The sequence below is a fragment of the Urocampus carinirostris genome, chromosome 13, assembly GCF_059441175.1.
Source record: "Urocampus carinirostris isolate Australia breed hairy pipefish chromosome 13, RoL_Ucar_1.0, whole genome shotgun sequence".
NCBI lineage: Eukaryota > Metazoa > Chordata > Actinopteri > Syngnathiformes > Syngnathidae > Urocampus > Urocampus carinirostris.
In genome coordinates, this window is record NC_142361.1 from 25635985 (window position 1) to 25649979 (window position 13995).

Below are 13995 nucleotides of genomic sequence, written 5' to 3' on the forward strand. Positions count from 1 at the left end.
TAATACCAAATAAAATAAAATATTTACTAAAAAAAAAAAAAATAGAGTCAACAGGAAAATATTGACCAAAATCGCAAAATATCGCATGCAACAAAAATAGAACCCGGGTTCCAAGCAGTAAGAGTGCCGAAACCTAACCACTAAAAAAAACACAAGTAAAAAACGCATCATCACTCTAATTTTACTATTAGTCACCTGCTACCACACTAAAATATTCAATCAGATAACACTACTCATTCCGAGCATTTATGTTTAATGATTCTTTTGTAGCATTGGCAATACTTTGTCTTTTTTATCACTTTGTCATGTGCGCAAGGGATGGGAGGGCTTAAGACGAGTCGCATGGCTAAGTATCAAGAGTTGCACAGGCTTTTGAATTTTAGTCGTTACAGTACATTGAGTTTCATTTTGAGAATATTTTTGTCGCACTTCTGCGTTATTGTAATTGGGTTTCGTTCCCGTATGTATTCGTGTCTAACGCGTACCCCTAATTTCTGATTAACAACAGATATAAAATTGTGTTTCGATTTTTCTTTGCTCAGTAAGTGACAGACCTTGTTGAATATGTGCAGCCATGATTCAATCATTGACCAAAAACACTATACCAACATACATTTTAAAATGTATTTATTTGATGTCCTTTAAGATGCAAGATACACCAAGATGTATTTTCTTTATATGACTTTGTTTTCTCCATTCTCTAATAATCTTTTCTTAAGAATAATGTTATTCTTCTAAGCACCTTTTTTGGGCTACTTTTATGTGGGTTTTTTTTTGTACCTTTTGTGCAGCTCAAAAAATTAAAAAAATAAATATAATGTATTATTTGTATTTATTGTTATTTCTCTATTGTCTTGTATCGTGAACCTATGTGTATGTGTGAGATGTTTGTTAAATATAAATACACAGACATCTAACTGTGATACACAATTTAAAGGAAGTGGCAGGGGGAGGATTAAATAGCCATATGCTTCTTCCTATTCTTTTTTGGACATGTTAAGTTAACATTGTTTTCGTTTTTTTGAACTGTTGTTTTGTTTTTTGATTTTCCTCATGTCTGAAATACATTTTCATTTATTCGTTCATAATATTTTTCGACTGTTTCTAGCACTGTGAGTAAGAATATTATGATCATGAGAAAATCATACATCTTGAAAGATTTTATATATTTGACTATAAAGGATGTTATTCGATTGAATACAAGTTACATTTATTGAGTGCAATAAAAATTTTCACTGAGTAGGCTTTAGTTCAATGACAGGTCACGCCGTTCGGAATGCAGAATATTTTGTCTAGTTCTGTTGATAACAGGACTCTGACAGAGGACGGCAGGCATTGTTTGGATAAAACGCTCTCTGTTGTTTTGGTTGGTCCAAACATCGCGGCGCTCTTCTCCGAGGAGCCGGCACACTATCTTGCGGAAAGACGTGGGCCGAGAGGAGAAGTGAGAAGACTTGAAGAGAGACTCCAAGGACACTATTTCGACTAATTCGTCCATATTCGATGGAGTTCACTTAGTTCAATTATTAATGGAATTAAATCTGCCCCCGTGTGAAAATGTCGGCTTTTCTTGTTCATCTTTTCCATCAAGAAACGAGCGCACATTGTTGGATGAATGTAGGTTGTGTTTGGTTAATGGAGTCAGATAACTTATTCGAACAATTTGGTAAACGGTACATTTCAATATTTGATTCCCAACAGCCTTTTCGTATGTCGTCCATATCACCGGTGGTCTTGCGGCTGATGTTTGTCTCTCTCGCTGCCGCCACCCGGGTTCTATTACCGTTGCATTCAAAGTTTTGCGATTTTAATAAGAGACATTTTTCTACTGTTCAATCATTGCACGTATATATACTGAAAGTGTATGTAAAGTGTATTGTAGTTTTAATTCCATACACCTTGTAAATGAAAAATAAATGACAATCGACAATGTTTTGGGGGGATGTTTGTTTTAATCCGGTGCACCTTGTATTGCGTAAAATACGGTAAACTATTCGTAGTAGATGCTATTTCAACACTAAAATCTCGGTTTTTCTTTTGTTTTTTATGCAGACTTACGAGGTTGTATGTCACATCGGCTGTGGGGGAAAATACTGCCAGCAGGAAATCAATGGAAGTTTTTCACATCCCTGCAAAATCAACGCTACCTGCGTCCCACTTCTCGGCTACAAGTAGGTGCTAGCTTGCGCTACGTCAGGCAAAAAAGAACTAAAACTGCATAATGACCTTGTATTGGCAAAGGGCATCATGAATCGAATATGGCAGCTAAAACAAATGACTCAATGAGCGCCTCACAGCATGAGCATTTTTTTTTCCAGGGGATGTGTGACTCATTGGAGATGTCTGATTGCTCTAGCAGGGAAAAAAATGGGAGAAAAGAAGAAAATGTGTCTTAGTTGTCACTGCCACCATGTGGAGGTGACGGGGCACTGTAAAAAACATATTTTTATTTTTTTTGTAAAACAGTTGAAAATGATCACGGATCAGATAATAAAACCAGGTAAAAAAAAAGACTGCAGTTACACTAAAAGCCACATGGGGCAGTAGTGAGTAAAATGGTGCAGTGCCTGTTTTTACTGTATTAGGAAATTATTTAGGGTCGTAAAATATAATTTTAAAACGAGTTGGAACATTCGTATGTATGTAAAAAGGAAAATAAAGTTTAGAAAATGAGACCGCAATTACGCTTCGAACTACAGGTGGCAGCAGTGAGTGAAATGGTACAATGATTGATTTAACTATCTTGGGAAATTATGTGGGGCGTAAAATGTCATTTTTAAAGGTCATAAAATATAATTCTAAGATGGGATCATTTTTATGTATGTAAAAATGGAAAAAAGTTTGAGAACGAAATTAAGCTTTGAACCACTGGTGGCAGCAGTGAGTAAAATGGTACGATGCTTGATTTTACTGTATTGGGAAATTGTGTGTGTGTGTGAGGGGGGAAATGTTTTTTTAAGGACAGAAAATGTAATTCTCAAATTAGCTAAAATGGGAAAATTTGTACGTATGTAAATTGAAAAAAATAGTTAAAAGTTTAAAAAAGTGAACCACAGGTGGCAGCAGTGAGTAAAATGGTACAAAGCTTGATTTTACTGTATTGGTAAATTTGTGGGCAGGGGGACATAAATATAATCTTAAAATTAAATAATATGGGAAAATGTGTATGTAAAAATAAATATGAATAAAACTTAAATAAAATGAGACCGCAACTACGCTATGAACCACAGGTGGAAGCAGTGAGTACAACGGTACAATGCTTGATTTTTGTGTTTTCTGCTTTCTTCCGGAAAAGTCTATTTTTTAGGTCAGAAATGAGTTCAATCCAAAAATAGTTAAAAAAGAAAAACGTTTTGTGTGTGAAAAGTTTGAAAATGAAAGTGTGAAAAGTGTGAAAATGTTTTTAAGGGCATTGCAAAGAAATTAGTCAATGGTATAAATCATGACAACATACATAAGCACCTAATTAATTTTCCGATGACTTTCTGGGGGTTCAAAACTTTATTATACAGCTGGAGAGTCTGGTCACTTCCTGTAGGTGACAAAAATGTCTGTCGGTGAGCTCAGCATGTTGGTTTGTGAATCCTTCGCGGTTTTCTCCTTGTTTTGGCAGAGATAATGTAATGGGTGTATTTGCTGATTTAGTTTAACGTTATTTTAGTCAAGGTTAAAACTCGAGATTGTAATAAGGCAGGAGTCGGGAAGCTATGGCTCGCGAGCCATATATGGCTCTTTCAATGAGTACCTGTGGCTCAGGGACAAAATGATTGCATGCAAATTTCCTCCATCTCGTTCAAAACTTGAGCTATTAATCCTGTTCAGATACACGCAAAGCCAAACCAAAGCTGAATTACGGGGTAGGACTTCGCAGAATATATAGGGCACGTTTTTCACTACAATTTACAGTCAAGGTGTCAAACCCAAAAAAAAAAAAAAAAAAAAAAAAAAAAAAACTCGTTTTGGCTGTACAACGCTAAAGAATCTTTTATGTAAAAGGTCACTATATAATCTGTTTTCAGTGTTCAGATACCTTATTATGAATCCACAGAACAAACTGTAAATAGGCCAAAACACCAGAAGATAACTTAAAGTTATTTGATCGGGTGAGTGGGAGGGATGGGTGGAGCTATGCAAAAAGTGCAAGCACTCCCTCCCATTTCTCGCCCTACGCCGTCTGCGCCAAAGGTAAGCACATCAGGCTCCCTGTTTGCAGAATGTTGCGACGTTTTTACAAAAGAACTGCTTGCATCTGGTTTTGAAACCAATATGTATGAAAAAAATGGTCAAAATGAGTTTAACCGATCTTTAGTAATTGCAAGAACGAGACAAGTTTAGAGTGGTATGTTTGTTGATTTTGGGACACAAACTCGGGCATTATTCTCTTTTCATAATTTTCATCAAATCATCAAACATAAACGTGCTGAAAACTAAGCTTTTGTCTGGGGTGCGGGTTTAGCAATTTAGTAAATTTGTCTCAAAAAATACGGTGTGGCTCTTTCCCAAAATAAAATTAATAGATTTTGCTTTTATGGCTCTTTGAGTCAAAAAGGTTCCCGACCCCTGTGTTAAGGTCAAGAAAGAAACACACTCTGAGTGGGGTATTGATGTCGGGTAGCCCTTTCACTAGAGGCGCATCCCACCTGAGCTTTCCCCGAAATCTGCTTCCAAGATCAGCTCAGAGACAAAAGACACCCATCCGATAACTACGAGCCCATTTATTCATAACAAAGTGGTAAAACATCACATCTGATTGGCTTAAACGAGATTATATGAATACATGAAACATCCTGATTGGCTTAAACAAAATCACATGATTAAATGAAGCGATATAATGCTGGTTGCTTGATGGCGTGCAAGCATAAAAAAAAACTAAGAAAAGTGAAACTTTGCTAACATAAATGAACAATGCGTTACTGTAAAATCAAGGGAGTTAAGTGTAGGGTAAATTAAACTATAAATGTGTGTCTTTCTATGTTATCAATCCAGATTTGCTGAGGGTGACGTGTCCTTATTTTCAACCCATAAAAACAGTGTATGGTCTCCCTGACCGTCTGCTCATAAAACCCCAGGCCCCAAACATATCCAGTTTCACTCTTTGTGAATGTCATCAAACTCATGAATCAGTAGACTGCAATGATTGACTTTCTAGTTAAAGTTTACTCAAGATAGCAAAACAGCATCCAGTTATCTGTCCTTGAATTTAAATGAGCTGGGTCCTTCTCACACAGAAATATTCTTTCGTCACCATTGTACATTGTGTTTAAACTCATGATCCAGCTGTCTTCAATGATTGACTTTCTAGTCATACCAAGCTTGGTACTCCCACAACTGGAATTGCCTAAAAAGGCGAAACAAATGGTGACTAACACATTCAGCAGGAAGAATTCTGCCTGGGTGTCCTTCTTGCAAGAAGCCAACAAAGTGTTACTCCGATCTGAACTCAAACTTCTGTCTTTTTTATTACACATGTGGATGCAGTGGACCAAAGTAATAGAGGTTTAGATCCCACATAAAGCAAGGGCAGGCAAGCTTGTGACCAGACTTCTTGGCACTAAAGTGAAGGACATCTTGATTAATAGTTAGCGGGCCCCAAGATGATACAATTGTCGTGAGAATAAAGCAGCACCTGGATAGAATCTTTGGCTTCGTTAAGGTACTTTTGAGGAGAAAATCATACAAATGACAATTTAAACTATAATCAAACTATAATTTCTTCATTGAAAAAAAAAGCGCTTTTCCTTTAAAATCAAAGACCTTTCTAAACAACCTCAAACTGTTGAACGGTAGTGAATATACAATTGTTCTATGTCATATAACCTAAATATCAACTATTGTTGCCAAACCCCTTGGGCCTGTGCTATTGACAAATGTCATTGCAACGTTTTTATTTGTTATTATTATTATTTTCTTTATTCCTAGCGCTATTTTTGTGGTTTTTCAAGGTGCGTATGCTCAGCGGGCTGGGCAGGTGCGGGCTGCAGCCAGCAAGCATTCGAGCGCGAATCCGGGCCTTGTCTAAACGGAAGCGGGTGTCAAGAGTCTGGGGATTGGACATGCACCTGCCCCCAATTTCTCAGGGGCCCCGAACGCAACCGGCCCCTAGACCCCTGCGGCCCCTCCCACAATCTGAGCCTCTACATCTGCACCTGCTCCGACGGAAGGTTCCTCTGCAAATGCACAGATGGTGAGTGCAAACGTGGCCTCATTCTGCACATGAGAAAGGGTTTTGTTTGTATTTTATTTTGAAGGGCGGGGGTTGCTCATCAAATGGAACTACACTGATAGCTTATTCTATTCCAACATTCAAGTATGAATAACAGACGACTGGATTCTAATAGTACTGGCTTTCTATTTTTCTTCTTTCTTTTTGTCTTCTTTCTCTGTGTCGTCATTTCTCGCCGTCTTTATTATTCTCTATCTTTATCCCTTTGTTTCTCTCTCTCTCTTTCTTTCTTTCATCCTGTCTTTATCTCTCCCTTTTTTCTTTTTTTTTCTTTCTTTTGGCTCAGCGGGTAGATCGCTCGTCTTGGGATCAATAGATCTCAGTTCGAATCCCGGCTCCTCCGTGTTACATGTCGAAGTGTCCTTGGGTAAGACACTGAATCCCTAATGCCCCCAATAAGCAGGTTAGCGCCTTATATGGCCGCACAGCCGCTATTGGGAAATGTGAAGCACACTGTAAAGCGCTTTGGGAAGTCTTGACTCGAAAAGCGCTATATAAATGCAGATCATTTCATTTCATTCTCTCCCTTTATTTCTTTCTTTTTTCTTTCTTACTTTAATTTTCTCTTTGTCTCCTTTCTTTCTTTCTCTCTCATTTTCTTCTTTTTTTCTTTTTTTCTTTTTTCTTTTTTTCTTTCTTTCTTTCTTTCTTTCTCTTTGTATTTCTGTTTGTCTTTCTTTCTTTCTTTTTTTTCTTTTTATCTTTCTTTCTTTCTTTCATTGCCTCTTTCTTTTTTTCTTCCTTTCTTTTTTCTTTCTTTCTGTATTTCTTTGTGTCTTTGTGTCTTTGTGTCTTTGTGTCTTTGTGTCTTTTTGTCTTTTTGTCTTTCTTTCTGTCTTTCTTACTTTCTGTCTTTTTGTCTTTTTGTCTTTTTGTCTTTTTGTCTTTTTGTCTTTTTGTCTTTTTGTCTTTTTGTCTTTTTGTCTTTTTGTCTTTTTGTCTTTTTGTCTTTTTGTCTTTTTGTCTTTTTGTCTTTTTGTCTTTTTGTCTTTCTCTCTTCTTGTCTTTTTGCCCTTCTGCCTTTTTTTTTCTCTTGCTGTCGTTCTTTCTTTCAGTATTTCTTTCTTTCAGTCTTTTTTCTTTCATTTTCTCTTCTTTTTTTCTTTTTGGTTTCTTTGTCTCTGTCTCTTTGTCTCTTTCTTTCTCTCTCTTTTTATCACTCTTTCCGTCTCACTGTCTCTTTCGCTCTTTCTATCTCACTGTATATGGTTCCCATTTTTCTTTCCGTCCTTGCATTTTTATTCCTCCCCTCTTTACCTTTTTTTCTTTCCCTCCACCTGTCTTTCCTTCCCTTTGCCAAACGTTTTAACCCAATAAGGCCCACAACTCAAAAGTATTTTCTGTACTACTGGCTTCACATCCAGGATCAGTATCTGTAACTACTCAAGAATTTGTATTAATGTCGTTTTAATTGAACATGCATCCACAAAGGGACACTAAAACATTTAGACATTTTTATTAGAAGTACTTTTTTGAACAATTATACATACATACAAGTACTCTATTTGTACCTTTTTGTCTAGTGGGCCGTACTAAAAATCCTGATGATCAATGACGTGCCAAATAACCAATATTTTGTTTCACTTCCAATCTGCAAAAAGTGAGAAACTCATAACAAAGTTTTTAAAACATCTGTCAAACGAAACAAAATTCCGCCATTTTCACCATATGGCCTCCGTTCGCATCCATTTGTATATTTTTCCATATTTTGCCGTTGTTTTTCTCGTCCCCCAATGCGTTTTTTGCGTCCGCAAATATTTGTTTTGCTCGCAAACCCGGTAAACTCGCCGCTAATTTGTATTCCGCACCGAACGGCTCCGTTCAAGCGCCACCTGTCATCCGACGGGCAATTAATGCTAATGAGTTAGCGACGGGTAGCATTTGAATCGGGGTTGAATGAAATCCATCTCGGAAGCCGTATGAAAACGGGACTCTTTAATGAAATCAGATGGAATGAGAACGTATTTTCATGAGGTCGACCTCCGGAGAGCTCGAAGTGGATACTTGAGGAATTGTTCTTAAAGGGACAGTGTGTAGTATATCGTGACTCCCGGTGGTACGAAAATGTATTTGAATGATAAGCACAAAATATATAAACTAACATGTAAACGTGAGTTTTTTTAAACATAATTGGCGGTCAAGAAATTAGCATGTATTTGACACAAGATGTTCTCCATCTTGTCGCGACCAGCACACAGGGCAGACCCAATCGCATAATGTTTTCTCACAATTTTATTGAAAGAGAGAGGAAGGCCAGCACCTCGATCCGATGCTCACTGGGCGCTCACGTACTCGGATTTTGATCCGAACACGGAACTGGATCTTCCGTAGCGAGCGATGGTGGTGTCAGGAACGGAAAAACTGGTCGGTAGCCCGGACTGGGAGAGCAAGGCGTGGTCGGGGTCGGAAACGAGTCGTAAGCCAGAATGGGAGAGTAGACGTAGTAAGGGACCAAAAGGGTCGTAAGCCGGGACGGAAGAGCAGACGTGGTCAGGATCAAAACAGGTCGTAGCAAAACAGACGGGAGAAAAAAACAGGACAGGTGGGAGTCAGGGTTGAAAAAGGCTTGCCTAGTATACACTGAGGTTCACTGACGGACTGACCACAGGGGACAGACAGGACTAGGTTCAAATACTGACAGGAAGCCAATCAGAACCTGCGGGCTGAGTCACATCAGTAATCATGACACATCTAGCGGGAGCTGAAATAATTTGCCGCCATCTTACTGCCATGGTTAACTTTTGTGTCTTTTCTTTTTTTTTATCAATTTTTTATTAGTTTTTTGCACATAATTTCATCAAATTATCTAAACCAAAAAATACTTTAGAGGAAAATGGTTCCACTGTTAGATTTTTTTTGCTCATTCTAGGTATTGTTTGTTGTTATTGTTCCTTGTTTCCCCTTTTTTAAAATTATTTTTCTTTCTTTTCTCTTTTACTTTTCATTTTTCATATTTTTCTTTTTTTTCCTCATTTTTTTTCTTTCTCTATTCTTTTTCCTTTATTTTTGTTTTACACCCCCTCTTTGGTATTTTTATTTTTTCTTGTTTTTTCCCCCTTTTTTTCCTTTTTCCTTTTTCTTTATTTGCAGAAAGCTTGGCACTAAAGTGAGGGAAATTATATTGTGTTTTGGTCACCGTAGTTTTTTTGTGCTTTTTGCACTCCTTTTCGGTTGCACAAGACCATATAAATAGTAGTCAAAAATGACACACTGTACCTTTAATGGCCTCAGGGGAGGAACAACTTTTCTGATGTATAAATTAAAAGCCCCTTTTTGTATCATATAGCATTTTGATCTTTAAAGTTGTCAGGTCCGGAACGGAGATAGAACCCAGTCACGTAACATTTTCTCACAGTTTTAGTGGGAAGAAGGGAAAGGAGTGCACAAAAGATCCGGTGATCGCTGGTCACTGGAAGCAGGTCGCTCTGAGTGGGACTTCCGTGGGGACCAATGGCGGTGTCGGGAATGGAAAAAAACGGGTCAGTAGCCGGGTTAGAAGAGCAAAAACTTGGAAACAAGTCGAAAGCCAGGAGAGGAGAGTAGACGTGGTCGAGATCAAAAACGGATCGTTATTCGGGACGGGAGAACAGACGTTGTCGAGATCAAAACAGGTCGTAATTCGGGACGGAAGAGCAGCCGTGGTCGAGATCAAAACAGATCGTAGCGGGAGACAAACAGGAGCAAAAAAACGAGATCGGCGAACAAGGCTTGCCGTGTAAAAACAGAGATTCGCAGACAGACCGACAGGACAGAGTTTAAATACTGACAGGGAGCCAATCTGTCAACAAGCTGCAGCTGGCGCCACACGGGCGCCATGGCAACCGTGACACACGGGCGTGGCCGATTAGGTGCCATGGCAACCGTGACAAAAGTCTTTATTGCGCGTTTATCATGTCCAATCTTGTTGCATACAAATTTTCACGTTTCTCAATTTTTTATTCATTTCAAAATAAAACTCGAACAAAGAAAAGTATCCTTATAAATATTTGTATCGGTTTACTACATAATCATATTACATTTACTTTTCATGATTACATTTCAATAAAAAATTGTTTGGATACACTCTTGGGTATCAATATATTGATTATATAAAGTTGATACTTGAGGAATTGTTATCAATGGCGGGAAGGAAAAGGAACGATTTTTCGAGTTATAAATAGAACGGCTGCGTCGGTTTCTGAAAGTTTCCTGTGAGAGGAATAAGAAATGAGGCGCTCGGTGAAGGTATTACGACGAGAACTCTGCGTGGGCTCGCCAAATTTTGGCTTCACGGGAGCTTGATGACTCACCACTATTGTTTTTTAGCTGACGTTCATCCTACGTAGGTACGATAGTTTGTCAGTGACATGAGTGAAATTTATAAGAGTGATGATCTTGAGTCACAATGCTTGAAGAACAAGAGTTTGCTACAAAGAAACCCCTAGTGGTGGGAAAAAAAAGCTCCATGTTTACTTTGCCGGCGAATTAAAGCTTCATGTTTATTCGGGTCTCGGTTATAAAGTCAAGTTAATTAGGCGGGTTTGCGCGGGTTCGGGTTTCTATATCCGCGACTCGGGTCGGGTCGGGCTGAATTTTTTAGCCCCAGTCTTACCTCTACAGTGAAGCCTCTGGAACCGATCTCCAAAATTTCAAGCCCAAGTGATTGTTATAGGGCAACCTCTAGTGGTGTAAAAATACTGTATTAATTGAAGTAAAGCAAAATATGTGGTATACATCAAACATTTAGATGTTTTATGACCTGATAGGCAAGCAAAGCTTGGTAGATTATAATAATTTATCCTCTGGAACTGTTACCCAGAGTTCAAAGCTCATTAAGTGTATTCTATAGCGACCCCCTAGTGGTGTAAAATACTTGATTTATTGAGTCTTAACACTACTAAGTCAAGTAATAAGCCAGATCGCCTCGACTGTATTAAACAATTAGATGGTTGATGACCTAATTGAATAGCTAGACTTATAACAAGTCTTATAACCGTGGTGCCTCAGGAAGTGATACTCATGTGGTATAAAATACTTTATTTATTGAAATATATACTATATTGATTGAAATGATAAGCCAAGTTGCATTATGATTATCTTTTTTGGGGCTGGGTTTTGCGCCAAATCGGAATCCTTGGTCTCACTGTCGGCCCCTGCTGACAGTCAAGAGAACTGCCTGCCTCACTCTGCATTTGAAAATGCTCCGCACTGTAAAACGTTGTATGCTAAATTCAGTGACGGGCCGTCAGGGCCTGCAAGGCCTACTTTGCTGGCCTAAAAAATATCTGAAGCTTGTCAAGTGTTGGAATTTAATTAACAAAATGTACCGTTTACCAAATTGTTAGTTATCTGACTCCATTAACCAAATACAACCTACATTCATTCAACAATTTATGCACGCTTGTTTCTTGAGGGAAAAATGAACAGGAAAGCCGCCATTTTCACACAAGGGCAGATTTTTTTTTACCGAACAATTTAACTAAGTGTACTCAGGAGACGGCCGAAGAAGCGACGTTGGCGTCTGTGGGAAGCCTTTTTCTGAAGTCCTTTAGCTTTCTCTTATTGGCCACGACTCCCCGCAAGATGGCGTCTCGGCTCCTCCCATGGGCATGCCAAGCAGTTGTTTTGCACCCAACGTTCTCACAACATAGTGCCTTGATGTCTGGAACATTCTGTGTCAGCACACCCACGCGTCCTGTTATCAACAGAACTAGACAAAATAGTATGCATTTCAAACAGCCTGCCCCGTCATTGAACTAAAGCCCACTCAGTGAAAATCTTGCATTAAACTGAGTCAATCGTATGAAATCCTTTATAGTCAAAATGTATAAAGGCCTTTACAAGTCAAGTCATGTTTATTTGTATAGCCATTATATTCACTCCGAATACTTTAAAAATAATTCCAATTTATTGATCAGCTTCTTTTCATTGCTTCCAGATGTGTGCTTTCATATTTAAGTATTCAACCAATCAAATTGCAGCCATTAATTGTTGCCAGGGTCATACATTTACCCTAAGGCTTTCAGCATAAGTTCATAATAGTTCATAACTTCAGTGTTGATATAGCTGTTGGTTTAGCCAATCAGATTTCCAGCAGGCGGATCAAGGCGAACTCGAAGGCTTAATGAAATGTCACCGGTTTCACAAATGATGTTATTATTGATGTTTTAATTTGAACCTGCCGCAGCTATAGCTGCAGTAAATGGTAAATGGACTGCATTTATATAGCACTTTACCAGTCACTCTGGACTTTCAAAGTGCTTTACAATAAACTTTACCCATTCACACGGTTAGGATTTTAATATTAAAAGGTACCGTTTACCAAATGGGTCCAAATTTGTTATCTGACTCCATTAACCAAACACAACCTGCATTCTCCTAACAATGCGCGCTCGTTTCTTGATGGAAAAATGAACAAGAGACCGACATTTCCACACGAGGGCAGATTTAATTTCTTAAACTATTTTGCTAAGTGAGATCCATCGAATTAGCCGAATTAGTGTCGCTCGAGTCTCTGTCAAGCCTCCTCTCTCGATCATCTGCCTTTCTTCCTCTGCCCACCTTTTTTTTTTTTTTCGCAAGCTGGTGTGCCAGCTCCTACCATGGGCGTGCCAGGAAAACCCCCACGTGGGGTCCACCCCATCGGGCCTTGTTCTCCAAATATTTCCTGCCGTCCCCCTGTCAGAGTCCTGTTATCAAAATTCCCCAGCCAAAACATTCCGCATTTGGAACAGCGTGACCTGACACCCACTCAGTGAAAATTTTCATTGCACTCGATAAATGTAACTTGTATTTAATCGTATAAAATCCTTTATAGTAAAATGTATAAAATCCTTCAACACACACACTCACACACCGATAGTCAGCCATGCAATAAGACTACCTGCATATAAGAAGCATAAGGGTAACATTAAAATTTTTTATAGCCATAAAAATGTATTGAGGGTTGAATTGAGGCAAACGTAGCGCTACTGAAGGCCTTTTTGTATAATGCACTACTTGCCACTGACAAATGTCTTTATACTATTGATAATATAGTCTGAAATCCAGCTATTATGGCAAAAAAAATCCAAAATTTGTTGTTTTTTTTAATTAGAAATAACTTGAAGATTGAAGAAATATAACCGTTTACTACATGTTTCATTTTATATTTCTACGACAGGTGAGGAACGGCCTCACTTGCCTTCCCCGACTGTGCGTCACTGTTCTTTAAATAACTCTAAGGAATGACTTACTCAATGTTTTGCTTGCTCTTTATTTGGTCTCACTACATTTTCGCTTTATTTCATGTCCAGACTACAGCTGCATTTTTGGAAAAAAGGGAGAAAAATCCTGGAATTCGTCATCACTCTCATAAAAATTCACTATTGTTAGTAGGATGAATCATGTTAGAGTTTAACCTCTGAGCCCTTCACTACAGGCCTTTAATGGAGCAGCAACTCCAGGCTTTTTTTGGCTGCATAGCAGGATACTTTTTGTCCCTATTTTCTTCTATTTTTCCACTTCATTTTTATCCATAACCCTCCACCCCCCACCCCCTCCGCCACTCTCATGCTTTTAAATAAGCTGTCGTGACTCGCGACTGCTGTTGAGAATGCTTTCAGGCCATTTACAGCTCAGTGTGATGAACCAATCACGGAGCTTAGGGCGAGCGCAAAAGTCATCAACGATCATGCAAACGTGTTTGTAGGTAAATTCCACATTGCGGGGGCTCAAGGGGAGCGGGGGAAAGCCTCAGGCATTTGTTACAAATGCTTCTGCGTTTCGAGTCATTTGGAGGGATTGTTTAACTT

General features: G+C 38.6%; 1 protein-coding gene across 1 annotated transcript in view; it reads left to right on the top strand.

Annotated features, from left to right (window-relative positions):
• The window catches only part of eys (EGF-like photoreceptor maintenance factor), a 342903-nt gene that overhangs the window by 126140 nt on the left and 202768 nt on the right, over positions 1 to 13995 (top strand). The window contains exons 19-20 of the mRNA XM_088352009.1: positions 2053 to 2171; positions 5943 to 6184. Coding sequence (XP_088208135.1) covers positions 2053 to 2171; positions 5943 to 6184 — 361 coding nt within the window. The remainder of the gene's footprint in view (positions 1 to 2052; positions 2172 to 5942; positions 6185 to 13995) is intronic.